This window comes from Plecotus auritus (assembly GCF_963455305.1).
Source record: "Plecotus auritus genome assembly, chromosome: 15".
NCBI classification, from domain to species: domain Eukaryota; kingdom Metazoa; phylum Chordata; class Mammalia; order Chiroptera; family Vespertilionidae; genus Plecotus; species Plecotus auritus.
In genome coordinates this window covers 11059995-11074653 of record NC_137781.1, presented here as the reverse complement: position 1 = coordinate 11074653, position 14659 = coordinate 11059995, and the positions used below count along the sequence as shown (strand labels likewise).

Sequence of the window (14659 nt, the reverse complement as noted above, 5' to 3'; positions counted from 1 at the left end):
TGCAGGGCATTCTAGTGCACAGCAGAGTACCCTCCTCACAAGCTCAAATCCGGGCTCCGACACCAACTCCTATTGGACTTGGAAGGTCACGGACTTCTCTAAGCCTAGGTTTCCTGGTCTGTGAAACGGGAGCTGCAGTAATCCTCACGTCACAGGACCGCTCTGGAGACCCAGTGAGATAAAGCACTGCGCACAATGCCGTTTGGTGAACGCGTTCGGCTGGGTGAGGCGTTTGCTCGCCCATGACCAGGTTGTACGAGGAGATGGCAGAGAGGGCTGTAAGTAACATTGGATGGGACGCTACGTACCTGGCAAACATAGCTTTCCGAAGGACCAGAATCAGGGAGTCTCTCATCGACATGCTCACTTTGAGAAGGGGCTGAAAGAGGAAGCAGTGGAGGGTAAAACCAGGATGAGCTTGCTTATTGGCCTTAGCTCCTTGCTACCCAATGCTGTTACTGTTTGGCTTTTCTAAGGCACTTTTTTTTTTTTTTTTTAATGTTTGTACTGATTTCAGAGAGGAAGGGAGAGGGAGAGAGAGAGAAACATCAATGATGAGAGAGAATCATGGATCAGCTGCCTCCTGCACGCCCCCTACTGGGGATCGAGCCACAACCCAGGCATGTGCCCTGACCAGGAATCGAACTGTGACCTCCCCTGGTTCATAGGTTGCTGCTCAACCACTGAGCCACACCAGCTGGGCTCTAAGGCACTTTTATACATTTTCAATGTGTGTCACACTTAGTAATAAGGACAACACTGTAGATGAAATACTACATCGGAACTAGCCTTTAACACTATAGTTCTCAATTAGCAATTTTGTCAGAGCCTTTCGATTTCTTCACTAACTTGAAAGTGACTCAAAGGCCAGAGAGTAGTGCTATGAAGACAGGTAAACTTGGAGAACAGAGTCTAGAGCTTGGGGTTCTTGGCCCCCCCCCCCTTTTTTAAATATATTTTTATTGATTTCAGAGAGGGAGGGAGAGGGAGAGAGAAACATCATGATGACCGAGAACCACTGACTGGCTACCTCCTGCACACCCCCTACTGGGGATCAAGCCCGCAACCCAGGCATGTGCCCTTGACCGGAATCGAACCTGGGACCTTTGAGTCCACGAGCCGACGGTCTATCCATTGAGCTAAACCAGCTAGGCTGGGGCTTCTGCCCTTTTAATACTAAGTTTAATGTTTTAGAATCAAGAGAAATGGGATTTCTTAGACATTTATATAGTCATAAAGAAACACATCGGACTCCCACTTCCCCACCTGGGTTCTCCGCTCCTGGGGAGACTCACCTGCACCGCCTTCAGCAGCCCCTGCACCGTTTGAAGGGGCAGAAAGGACAAATAGTCAAAACTCTCTGTGACTTTAGAAGAACAACTCTGAAGAACTAAGGGCGAGTACATGATGATGTTTGAAAGCAGTTCTGAAAAACAGAATCCGTTATGAGTTGACTCAAATAACTTAGGGTATTTCAAACAAAAGGAAAATTAAAACGGGGAAAGGAATGGTAATGAGTTTGTTTCCTTTCTCAAGTCAAATATACTGCAATGTAGATCTCTACTGATGCTATTGATTTTTCTCTGGTCACTGTAACCAGGATACGTGAACTGTCTTCTGCAGTAGTACAAGACTAGGAAAATTACCTAAGGAAGAAACCCATTGTACTGCATGACAGGTACCACACAGTATCATCGTCTGGCCAAGCGAAGGAAATAAACACTTAGGAACTTTGATTACCTGTAAGCATATGTATTACGATCCTATAAAGAATATACAAAGGCTCAAAACATGGTCTCATTCCCTTCAAGAATTTTAATTCAGTTGGAAGTAATTATATTTTAAAAGAATGAAAGGGGTAAATAACAAAACAATACCAAATATCTAACAATCCTAACATAGTTTAGTGCCTAGGAAGTTGTAAAAAAAAGAGATCCACAGGATTTCAAAGAAAGAGATTGTGGGTTGGCGTGCTTCAGCAGAGAGGAGAAAGCTAAGCCAGGTTCTGAACAATGGGCCACATTAGCGCGCCACGAGCCAGAAAGGCCTGCTACACACAAGGGAAAGCAGGGAGGGGTAGAGGAATGGACAGTGGCAGTGCGCACATCTGTGCAGTGGGGGTGAAGGTTCCGAATAAGTAAGTAAATAATTGAAGTTAATATTGGGTATCAAATTGTCAGGGACCTTAAGTGCAGGACAAAGAGCTGACAAGTTATTACTGAGGGAATTAGTGATTCCCAAGTGACGGAGGGTGCGGTAGGAATACTCTCTGGTGGCAATGTGCAGGCTGCACCGCAGAGAGGAGAAAGCAGGGGATGCCGGTTAGGAAGCTGAGGCAGTGGTCTATGTGCAAGGTCTTAAGATGGGAACCAGGCAATGGATGCGGGGCGGGGGGGGGGTGGGGGGAGGAAGAGGGGGTAGTGGGAAGTAACAGTATGAGGGAAAGGATGGGAGTATTCAGCCCGACCGGCATGGCTCAGTGGTTGAACAGTGACCTATAAACCAGGAGGTCACGGTTCAATTCCCGGTCAGGGCACATGCCTGGGTTGCAGTCTCGACCCCTAGTAGGGGGTGGGCAAGAGGCAGCGATCAATGATTCTCTCTCATCATTGATGTTTTTCTCTCTCTTTCCCTCTCCCCTCCTCTCTGAAATCAATATATATATATATATATATATATATATATATATATATATATATAAAGAATGGGAGAATTTAGATATGAGTGTATTGGAGACGATAAAAAAGAATTCCAGCTTCTGGGACTTGGAGAGCCAGGCCTCAAATAGAAATAGTGGCAATAAAAAGGGGTGCTTGTTTGAAGGAAACTCTCTTGCATTTGAGATATAAGGGAAAACAAATACTAAATGGAAACACCCAGCAGGAATGAAAGCAATGAGCTACGGAAAGAGGGCAGTCTAGACATGAAGATTTGGGAGCCGGGCCCATGAAAACAACTGAAATCGTGGAAACAGGAATGACATGCACAAGCAAGAAGACATAAAAAGAGGAACAGACATCTGCTTCCCACCATGATGGAGTGACAGTGAGTGGATCTATCCTCCGACTGTCAACAACAACCAAATGGACAAATCATATCAAACAGCAATGTTCAGACACTAGACAAGGGCAGCACAGGACAATGGTCCCTGAGGAAGGGAAGTAACCAGTGAGCCTTCTCACCGCCCCACCCACAGAGAGGGAGACCCGGACCCACGGTCCTCCGAGGGACAGGGGCGGAGCTGAGGGTCAGGAAAGCCATGGCAGCTAGAGTTCACGGCAGAGGACGAGGAGGCAGAGGGCTGCGCGGAATGAGCCCTGGCAACGTGCCTGTGCGCAGGGTTAGAATGGGAGTCTGTGGGGGCAGCAGGACAGCACTCGTGACAATTACTACACAAACAGACAAGGCTGACGCAAGGTCAGAGCTTCTCGTTGGTTATATGCGCCTTCCTTTCTGGACAACCACAGACAACATGAATGGACTCAATATATATATTTTTTATTTATATATATATTTTATTGATTTTTTACAGAGAGGAAGGGAGAGGGATAGAGAGTTAGAAACATCGATGAGAGAGAAACATCGATCAGCTGCCTCCTGCACACCCCCTACTGGGGATGTGCCCGCAACCAAGGTACGTGCCCTGACCGGAATCGAACCTGGGACCTTTCAGTCCACAGGCCGACGCTCTACCCACTGAGCCAAACCGGTTTCGGCAGGACTCAATATTTTACTGACATTATAAAGGACTGCACGAAACTCCTGTTAATTTCTTTTTTATATACATGTTTTTTTAATCCTCACTTGAGGATATTTTCCATTGATTTTAGAGAGAGTGGGAGAGAGAGGGAGAGAAACATAGATGTAGAGAAACGCATCAACTGGTTGCCTCCCACAGGCACCCTAACCAGGGCCTGGGCTGGGGAGGAGCCTGCAACCGAGGTACGTGCCCTTGACCAGACTGGGGATTCTTGGGTCCGCAGGCCGACACTGTATCCACTGAGCCAAACCGGCCAGGGTTATCAATTTCTTTTTATCGTTATTTTTTTCCCATGATCAAAACATTATGACACTGAAATGAAAATTTTCCTGAGAACTTTAATACCCTTTCCAAGTTCCATACCTAAGAAATGGCTGATGGGAGAGGATGCTCTGGTAACAACTCTGTTGAGGACCTGCTCCAGAATTTCCTGTCTGATCATCTCGTGGATCTAAAGGAACAGAAGAAGCAATAAAACATTCCGTGGTGACTTTCAGCTTACAGTTGCATCAATGCATGTTAGGCAGAATGAAGAACAGTTTGGATAAAAAACTTCAGTGTTTATTTCAAACACAGATACGAGAATCACTTGAAAGACAGGATCCTTCAACCTCACCCTCAAATGACCATGTTTAGGAACCTACAGAGAGATCGCAACAATGAAAATGAACCTGCAATGAAAATGTTGCTACATATGAAGTTCAACATCAAACAGGAATGACTGCACTTGGGTATCCATCACATGCCGCCATCCACATTGCTGACAGTATGCACATTTAATGGAACATTTATAAACCCACAGCAATGTCTGAAAACCTAAAAACACCTTCACCAGTTTCTGGAGGCGCAATGGTTGCCTTAAAAAGGACTTGTTATGAATTTTAGTTAAATTTCTTCCCTGCACTGCGTTATTTGAGGTATAGAGTAATAATGAGATTATTAGCAGTAAATTATATGCTCTAGAGATGCCTTGACAAAGCCAACATCTATCTGTGTGAAATCAAATGGAACCTCCCTAGCCCTAGCCAGTTTGGCTCAATGGATAGAGCATTGGCCTGCGGACTAAAGGGTCCCAGGTTCGATTCCGGCCAAGGGCACGTGCCCGGGTTGTGGGCAAATCCCCAGTAGGGGGCGTGCAGGAGGCAACCGATCAATGATTCACTCTCATCATTGATCTTTCTATCTTTCTCTCCCTCTCCCTTCCTCTCTGAAATCAATAAAGAAATATATTTTTAAAAAAAACCAACAGAAAAAAAAACAAAACACAAATGGAACCTCCCTAGTTTTAAAAAAGATTAAAAATGGAAACTATTAAAGGCTCTTATTCTTAGAATGCCTTTTAATCTGATTACTATTAATAAGAATCATTTATATCATCTAACATACAACTCTCAAGGGCTATTCTATGACTTTCACTTCATAGTTCCAGATCAGGACATTAGATTAACATTTCAATTAGTATCAAATAGCCCTAGCCGGTATGGCTCAGTGGATAGAGTGTCAGCCTGCGAACTGAAAGGTCCCAGGTTCAATTCCGGTCAAGGGCACATGCCCGGGTTGTGAGCTCAATCCCCAGTGGGGGACTTGCAGTAGGCAACCAATCCATGATGCTCTCTCATCGTGGATGTCTCTCTCTCTCCAACTTCCTTCCTCTCTGAAATCCATTAAAAATAATTTTAATATCAAATAATTTCAGCCCACACTTTTGGCATGTAGCCACATTTAACAACCGCATGTCCAGAAGATGACGTAGATGCCCTGGCCAGTGTTGCTCAGTGGTTAGAGTACCAGCCCTCACACCAAAGGGTCAGGGGTTCAATTCCCAGTCAAGAGCACAAATCTGAGCTATAGATTTGATCCCCAATCCTGGTCGGGGCGTATGCAGGAGGCAACTAATCCATGTGCCTGTCTAACATCAAAGTTTCTCTCTTTCTCTCTTACCATTCCTCCCTCCCTTCCACTCTCTCTACAAAGCAATGGGAAAATATTCTAGGGTGAAGATTTAAAAAAAAAAAGAAAGAAAAGAAAAACAAAGATGACTTAGAGGAATCACTAGCAAAGCAACATTTCTATCCTCAGATAAGATCCAGCTTTTTTTACTCGAAAGAAAATGTATTTTTCAAAGCTGATTCAGAAATTAAGACCGATATGATAGTCACCATATAATAACTGAGTTTAAAAAAGGTAAATTCCCCATTTTGGTTCTTCAACAACAAATAAGCATGATTTTTCAAGCCTGATGATCTACAGCAATGTAAAAGACTTTTTTTTTTTTTTTTTTTGTATAAAGAAATGGCATTAAAAAAACACTCAGAAATGATTTACCGCTGGAGGAAACCCTGGGAAAGCTAACATATATTCATACTTCTAAAAAATTATCAGGGTGGGGGCGGGCTGGAGGGGGTAAATGGGGAGAAAATGGGTCATATGTAATATTTTCAACAATAAAGATTTACTTAAAAACAGAAATTATCAGAATGAATAAAAAATTAGAATGAAAACTCATACAAATAAAGGATGAGAAAGTAAGTATTCCATTAAACTAGAACTGTACTGTTTCAATTACTACCCCAATCTGTTCCCGAAACTCAAAGTTCTTGTCCTCCCAACTCCAGGCAAACATCATGCCCCACTTACAATATCATTTAATGAAATTAGGAAGTGGTTGCCAAGCTAGAGTCTTACCTTAAAAGTTTCCAAGAGGATGTTACCTCCCAGCTTACACGCATGCTGGTTTGGTGTTCTCGAAAGACCTGGGCTGGTTTCGATAGCTTTTCCATCAACAATCTTCTTTGGCCCATATGAATCCATTAAAATGAAACCAAACTGGACCAGGCCCTGAGTAACATGATCCCAGCTATGGACACTGCCAGAAAACAAAGCTTAGTTAAAAGGAAAGCGTAGTGAAACACCTTCCCTTTACCTTCGTTGCCATGTTACACAGTTCCCAAACTTGATCCAATAACGATAACCAACAGTCTTCATCTTCTCATGCATCCTTATGGTATACAGCAGGGGTCCTCAAACTTTTTAAACAGGGGGCCAGTTCACTGTCCCTCAGACCGCTGGAGGGCCAGACTATAGTTTAAAAAAAAAACTATGAACTAATTCCTATGCGCACTGCGGGCCCGGGACGAGTCGGCTGCTAAGCAGGATAGGCAGCGGCACCCGGCGGGCCGGATAAATGTCCTCGGCGGGCCGCATGTGGCCCGCGGGCCATAGTTTGAGGACCCCTGGATACAGCATCCTCCTCCACCTTCTTCTCCAAGACCTGCTATGTCCCCCCTTTATGCCAAGAAGTGAGCCATGATGAGACAGCCCTGAGCTGACATGTGTGAGTAGAGGATCCTGGGCCTGAGAGGCAGAGCTGCTCTCGGGGAGGATGGCCACATGCTGGAGGATATGGGGCCACACGCCTAGAAGATCAGCCTTTAGCACATCTACCGCTATCAGATCAGAGCTAGACTGTGCTAAGTAGGTGCGGCCCTCCCAAACTAACAGGGAACACCAGAAACAGTAAGGAGACAAGCAATAACCACCAAATACAAGGAAAAACAGTCTTGAAAGAGAAGCACCAAACTCACTGAATAGAACTAATATCTGAGGAAAAGGTTATTGGAACACATGAGAGATTTTAAAAGTGTAATGAATATCCTCAGAGAAATTTATATCCTATCTAATAAAAGAGTAATATGCAAATTAACCATCACTCCGCTACACCCACCAGCCATGCCCACCAGCCACGCCCACCAGCCAATCAGGAGGGAATATGCAAATAAACCCAACCAAGATGGTTGCAGCCACAGAGAGCAGGAGGGAGGCTTGGGTTTCCCCGGCAATGGAGGAAGCCAAGCTTTCCGCCTGCCCTTGCCGGCCTAGACCTCCACTCAAGGCTACAAAGTTTCAATGATAGAAGATAAATAAAACCCAACAAAAATGGCGGCAGCCACGGAGCTGGAGAGAGCAGGAGGCTAGGGTTCCCTGCGGTGATGGAGGAAGCCAAGCTTCTGCAGCCCTGGCCTGCTTTGGCCTCCGCTTAAGGCTACAAAGTTTCAATTATAGAAGATACATAAATCCCAACAGAAATGACTGCCGCCCCACGGAGCGAGCAGAAGGCTTGGCTCCACTCCAGGCTACTAAGTTTCAATTATAGAACATAAATAAATCCCAGATCCCAGGGCCTCTGCTTGGGTTGCTGGGGAGCGTGGCCAGCCTGCAAACCACCACAGGCCGCCTCACACCCCAAGGGAACCCCTACCCTGATCTGGGACACCCTTCAGGGCAAACCAGCTGGCCCCCACCCATGCACCAGGCCTATATCCTATCTAATAAAAGAGTAATATGCAGATTGACCATCACTCCAACACACAGGATGGCTGCCCTCATGTGGTCAAAGATCCTGCCCCCATGTATACACAAGATGGCCAGCACAAGATGGCCAGCAGGGGAGGGCAGTTGGGAGGGACCAGGCCTGCAAGGGAGGGCACTTGTGGGCGATCAGGCCAGCAGGGGAGGGCAGTTGGGAGGGACCAGGCCTGCAAGGGAGGGCACTTGTGGGCGATCAGGCCAGCAGGGGAGGGCAGTTGGGAGGGACCAGGCCTGCAAGGGAGGGCAGTTGTAGGCAATCAGGCCAGCAGGGGAGGGCAGTTAGGGGTGACCAGGCCTGCAGGGGAAGGCAGTTATGGGCAAACAGGCTGGCAGGGGAGCAGTTATGCATCAATGAGGCTGGCAGGGGAGTGGTTAGGGCAGCCGTGGGCAAACTACGGCCCACGGGCCAGATCCGGCTGTTCTATCCGGTTCTCTTGCTCTCCCTTTACTTTGAATTTATATTAGTTCACACAAACACTCCATCCATGCTTTTGTTCCGGACCTCCGGTCCAGTTTAAGAACCCATTGTGGCCCTCGAGTCAAAAAGTTTGCCCATCCCTGGGTTAGGGGGTGATCAGGCTGGCAGGCAAAAGCAGTTAGGGGCAATCAGGAAGACAAGGAGGCAAGCAGTTGGGAGCCAGCAATCCTGGATTGTGAGTCCACTGGGACCAGGCCTAAACGGGCAGTCGGACATCCCTCGAGGGGTCCCAGATTGGAGAGGGTGCAGGCGGGGCTGAGGGACACCCCCCGTGCACGAATTTCGTGCACCGGGCCTCTAGTATACATATAAAAGTCTAAGCGACTGGTTGACTGGTCACTATGATGTGCACTGACCACCAGGGGGCAGACGCTCAACGCAGGAGCTGCCCCCTGGTGGTCAGTGCGCTCCCACAGCCAACCTCCCACAGCCGGCCAACCTCCCACGATCCCTCCCTCCAGCCGGCCGGCCCCCGATCGGCCCTGATTGCTGGCCAGGTCGAGGGACCCCACCCGTGCACAAATTCGTGCACTGGGCTTCAAGTAAGAATACAATAGCATGGCACTAGCTGGTTTGGCTCAGTGGGTAGAGCATCGACCTGTGGACTGAAAGGTCCCAGGTTCGATTTTGGTCAAGGGCATGTACCTTGGTTGCAGGCTCCTCCCGGGCCCGAGCCCTGGTCAGGGTGCGTGCAGGAGGCAACCAATCAATGAGTTTCTCTCACATTGATATTCTATTTTTCCCAATCTCCCTAAAAATCAATGGGAAAATATCCTTGGGTGAGGATTAAAAAAAAAAAAAAAAAGAAAGAAAACAATAACATGAAACAAAACGAAACTGCTATAAAAGAAACTGGAAATTTTGGAAAGGAAAAACATGATTGCTGGAGTGAAAAACCCAATCGATGGACTGATGAGTAAAATGGACAGAGCTGAAGAACAAATTAATTTGAAGAGAGAGCTAAGGGGGTTTTGTAGAACTTCACATAAAAAGACAACAATTTGAAAAGCATGAAAGAAAAATTGAGAGATATGGCACAGAGATCAAGAAATTCTAATAGCAAATGGGAGAGAACAGAGAGAAAAGGGAAAGGGGTTACTCAAAGAAAATAAAAGGAAAAAACATAAGCGTTTAGGGAAGATAGGACTTCTTACAGTGCAAGAGCACACCAATATCAACCAGTAATAAGTTAAAAAGGAACTTACACAAACATGTCAGCACTTTTCTCTGATGGGCCGTAGGTATGGCACCACACATTTTCTCACACTGAACAACTGAGGAATGTGCTAAGGTGTGGCTCATGAACTCACCTGTTCTTTACCACTTCCAAGATCATGGTTGAAACACAGGACGGATGAGGGACTAGATTCTGAAGAAATTTTGAGCCTTGGAGAAGCTGGAGATCCTTAAAGCTTTTAAAAACTGAAGCCTTTAAAAGGTCAAACACCTAATATAATGAAAGAAATAGGAAAATGAAGCAAAAAATGATGTTCCCTGCCAGAGAATCATAACCTTGTCATAGTTCCTACTTGCTGCTCTACTCATATCCCCATGACAACTGTTTCACTAGATGAGTATGACATAAAAATTATGACTTTCAGTGGGAACTTAAGAGACAGGCCTTCCCACAAGTAGAGAACACATGAGAAAAAAAGGCAAAGAATTTTATCCTTTCATCCTTGCAAATAACCTATTCACCATTATTTCAACTTGATCAGGGACAATTTCTTGGAAAGCTAATCCTATATCCTAATAAAAGAGTAATATGCAAATTGACCGTACCTCCACTACACCCACAAGCCACACCCACCAGCCAATCAGGAGAGAGTATGGAAATTAACCCAACCAAGATGGCTGCAGCCATGGAGTGAGCAGGAGGCTTGGGTTTCCCCGGCAATGGAGGAAGCCAAGCTTCCCGCACACCCTGGCCGGCCCAGGCCTGCACTCAAGGCTACAAAGTTTCAATTATAGAAGATACATAAATCCCCCCAAAAATGGCGGCAGCCACGGAGCTGGAGATAGCAGGCTTGAGTTGCCCCCAGCAATGGAGGAAGCCAAGCTTTCCGCACACCCTGGCCAGCCTAGGCCTCCATTCAAGGCTACAAAGTTTCAATTATAGAAGATAAATAAATCCCAGATACCAGGGCCTCTGCTTGGGTTGCTGGGGGGCTTGGCCAGCCTGCAAACCACCACAGGCCCCTCACCCAGGCCGCCTCACACCCCAAGGGGACCCCCACCCTGATCCGGGACACTCTTCAGGGCAAACCAGCTGGCCCCCACCCATGCACCAGGCCTCTATCCTATCTAATAAAAGCGTAATATGCAAATTGACCATCACTCCAACACACAAGATGGCTGCCCCCATGTGGTCAAAGATGGCTGCCCCCATGTGGTCAAAGATGGCTGCCCCATGTGGACACAAGATGGCTGCAACAAGATGGCCAGCAGGGGAGGGCAGTTGGGAGGGACCAGGCCTACAAGGGAGGGCAGTTGGGGGCGATCAAGCCTGCTGTGGAGGGCAGTGACCCGGCCGGCAGAGGAGGGAAGTTGGGGGCGACCGGGCCTGCAGAGAAGAGTAGTTGGGGGGAACTGAGGCCTGCAGGGGAGGACAGTTAGGGGTGAACAGGCCTGTAGGGGAGGGCAGTTAGGGGTGAACAGGCCTGTAGGGGAGGGCAGTTAGGGGCAAACAGGCTGGCAGAGGAGCAGTTAGGCATCAATCAGGCTGGCAGGGGAGTGGTTAGGGGGTGATCAGGGTGGCAGGCAGAAGCGGTTAGGGGCAAGCAGGAAGGCAGGCAGGCGAGCAATTGGGAGCCAGTAGTCCTGGATTGTGAGAGGGATGTCCACTGTCTGTTTAGGCCCGATCCTACCGGGATCGGGCCTAAACGAGCAGTCAGACATCCCTTGAGGGGTCCCAGATTGGAGAGGATGCAGGCTGGGCTGAGGGACACACACCACCGCGCACAAATTTCGGGCACCGGGCCTCTAGTATATAATAGAGAGGTAATATACAAATTGACCATCACTCCAACACACAAGATGGCCGCCCCCATGTGGTCAAAGATGGCCAGCAGGGGAGGGCAGTTGGGAGAAACCAGGCCTGCACGGGAGGGCAGTTGGGGGTGACCAGGACTGCAGGGGAGGACAGTTGGGGGGCAACCCAGGCCTGCAGGGGAGGGCAGTTGGGCGGGGGGGGCCAAGCCTGCAGGGAAGAGCAGTTAGGGGTGACTAGGCTGGCAAGGGAGGGCAGTTAGGGGTTACTGGGCCAGCAGGCGAGGGCAGTTAGGGGTTACTGGGCCAGCAGGCGAGGGCAGTTAGGGGTGACCGGGCCGGCAGAGGAGGGCAGTTGGGGGCAACCAGGACTGCGGGGGAGGGCAGTTAGGGGCATTCGGGCCGGCAGGGGAGCAGTTAGGTGTTCATCAGGCTGGCAGGGGAGTGGTTAGGGGGTGATCAGGCTGGCAGGCAGAAGCGTTTAGGGGCAATCAGGCAGGAAGGCAGGCGAGCAGTTGGAAGCCAGCACTCCTGGATTGTGAGAGGGATGTCCGACTGCCCGTTTAGGCCCGATTCCATTTAGGCAGTCGGACATCCCTTGAGGGGTCCCAGATTGGAGAGGGTGCAGGCTGGGCTGAGGGGACCCCCCGCCCCGTGCACGAACTTTGTGCACCGGGCCTCTAGGTCCTATATAAAAAAAGGCTAATATGCAAATTGTCCCCTCGACCAGGAGTTCGACCAGGGGGTGGGGCTGGCTGGCCAACTGTCCACGGCCCCTCCCTCCAGCCGGCCCAGCCCCAATCCTCTTGATTGGGGTGGGGCGGCCAGACACCACCCATGCAGGAATTCGTGCACCGGGCCTCTAGTAGAACATAATAGACCATAATAGAATTGCTGAATACCCAGCTAAACTTCCCATTCTTACCACCTGTACTGTGTGATGTTTCCATTTTTATTCACCTATCTTACCAAACAATAGGAAATAGAGGTATAAACGAAGTACCTGAAGAAAAGTCTTCAAGCAACCCCCAGACAACAGTGTGGGCCTACATGTCTTTTTTTATTGCTGTTAATCCTCACCTGAGGATATTTTTCCATAGAGAAGGTGGGAAAGAGAGAGAGACACACACACATCAACTGGTGCCTCCTACACAAAGCCCTGGGATCAAGGCTGAAACCGAGGTACACGCCCTTGACTGGAATCGACGCTCTATCCACTAAGGGCAAGGGCCGACACTCTATCCACTAAGCCAAACTGGCTAGGGTCCTACACGTCTTATAGAGGAATTTGCTGCTGGCAGGATTGAGGTGGAATTGTTTAGGAAAGGAAAATAAAAAACAACAACACAGGCTCTTGAACTCCTTATCAGCTATAGAAGGAACCAAAAAGTCATTAATAAATAAATACCTGCTCCTCAAACCTTTGTATTCTTGCTACAGAGAGCAGGAGGGCAATGCTGAAGGGACATATATTATTATTGAAATCTCCTTGCTGTCCTGCCTAGAACAGATAAACAAAAAAGGAGTCATTACTTACATCTTAAAAGTGTAACACAGCCTACTTAAAAAAAGGTCCTGAAATACATCAGAAACCTATATGTCAGAGCTAAACCTATAAAACTTTTGGAAGAAAACAGCAGAAAATCTTTAAGAACCTCGATTAGGCAAAAATTTTCTTCTACACAATACCAAAAGCAAAATTTATGTAAGAAAAAAAATAGATATATTGGTCATTATCAAAATTCAGAACTTCTTTGTGCTTCAAGATACCACTAAGAAAATTAAAAGACAAGCCATAGACTAGGAAAAATTTGTGCTACTCATATATAGCTAAAGGGCTTGTAGCCAGAATATACAAAGAACATACAATGAAAAAAATAAATGGCTGGTACCAGGATGGGGCAAGGATCGTACAAAGTGAGCCTTGGATAGTTTATGCCACAAAAATGTCCAAAGACTAACGGGGTCAGAAGAACACATGAGCAAACTAGAAGGATCCAGTTGGCCAAATATGGCTCACTTTAATGCATTGAGTACATTGAATTTAAAAAGGTTCATGGGTACATAATGATATGCCCCAAAAAAATTAGAAGGCAAAAGGAAGGCTCTTTGCACAGAAAAAAGGCAATCAATAATGCAGAAAAACCATTTTAATTTTCATTCTACCATTTTGCAACTCCCAGCATAATTAATTACTGATGTAGGCCAAGAATCCTCAGTACGTAAGAAGACAAAAACTACGTGTGAAAGGCTGCTGAGGACAAGGACTGTCACATGATCTCAAATTATGATCCCATGGATGACTTTCGAATTATAAAAGGAAACATGTGTCTTTGCAAATGAAGAAAACTGATGGCCACTGTCTTAAGCAGAAGATTTAGCAGCAGCAGCAGTAGACAGCCTGCTACCATGAGCCTTCGGATGCAATGCAACGGCACAGAGGTTGGCAAACGACAGCCTGCAGGCCAAATCCAGCCTGGTTTTGTATAGCCCATGAGCTACAACTTGTTTTTACGTTTTTAAATTGAGGGAGAAAAATATCAAAGGAATATTTCATGATGCATGAAAATTAAATAAAATTCAAATTTCAGTGCCCTTAGAGTTTCACTGGTTCACAGTCATGCTCATTCGTTTATGTGTAAATCTAGGTGAAGGGTAGACAGATGTTTATCCTGCTAAAGTATTTCAACTTTTCTGTGGGTTAAACATTTCAAAACAAAATGTTAGGGAAAAATAGATCCTTTATCTGTATACTACCTTTCTTTAAAAGAGTTTGGAATACTTCTGATTTTTATCTTAGTACTTCATAAATATTTAATGAATGACTTAGCTTCACAAAACCTCAAATATAATTGAAATAGGCAATATCCCTAATTCATAAGAGGGGAAACAGTTCAGGGTTGAGGTTAACATAAGATACTAGCGGAGTTAAGATTAAAATTTCAGTTCCTTGCTGAACAGTTCCCATCTTTTTTTAAAAATATATTTTTATGGATTTCAGAGAGATAGAAACATCAATGATAAGAGAGAATCACTGATCGGCTGCCTCCTGCACATCCCACACT

The 14659-nt window shown here is 46.6% G+C and overlaps 1 protein-coding gene across 1 annotated transcript in view; it reads right to left on the bottom strand.

The window, feature by feature from the left end:
* FANCI (FA complementation group I) overlaps positions 1-14659 on the bottom strand; it is a 56987-nt gene that overhangs the window by 25621 nt on the left and 16707 nt on the right. The window contains exons 11-16 of the mRNA XM_080651837.1: positions 13003-13095; positions 9917-10053; positions 6446-6626; positions 4124-4211; positions 1296-1426; positions 309-379 (exon numbers count right to left, since the gene is read on the bottom strand). Coding sequence (XP_080507963.1) covers positions 309-379; positions 1296-1426; positions 4124-4211; positions 6446-6626; positions 9917-10053; positions 13003-13095 — 701 coding nt within the window. The remainder of the gene's footprint in view (positions 1-308; positions 380-1295; positions 1427-4123; positions 4212-6445; positions 6627-9916; positions 10054-13002; positions 13096-14659) is intronic.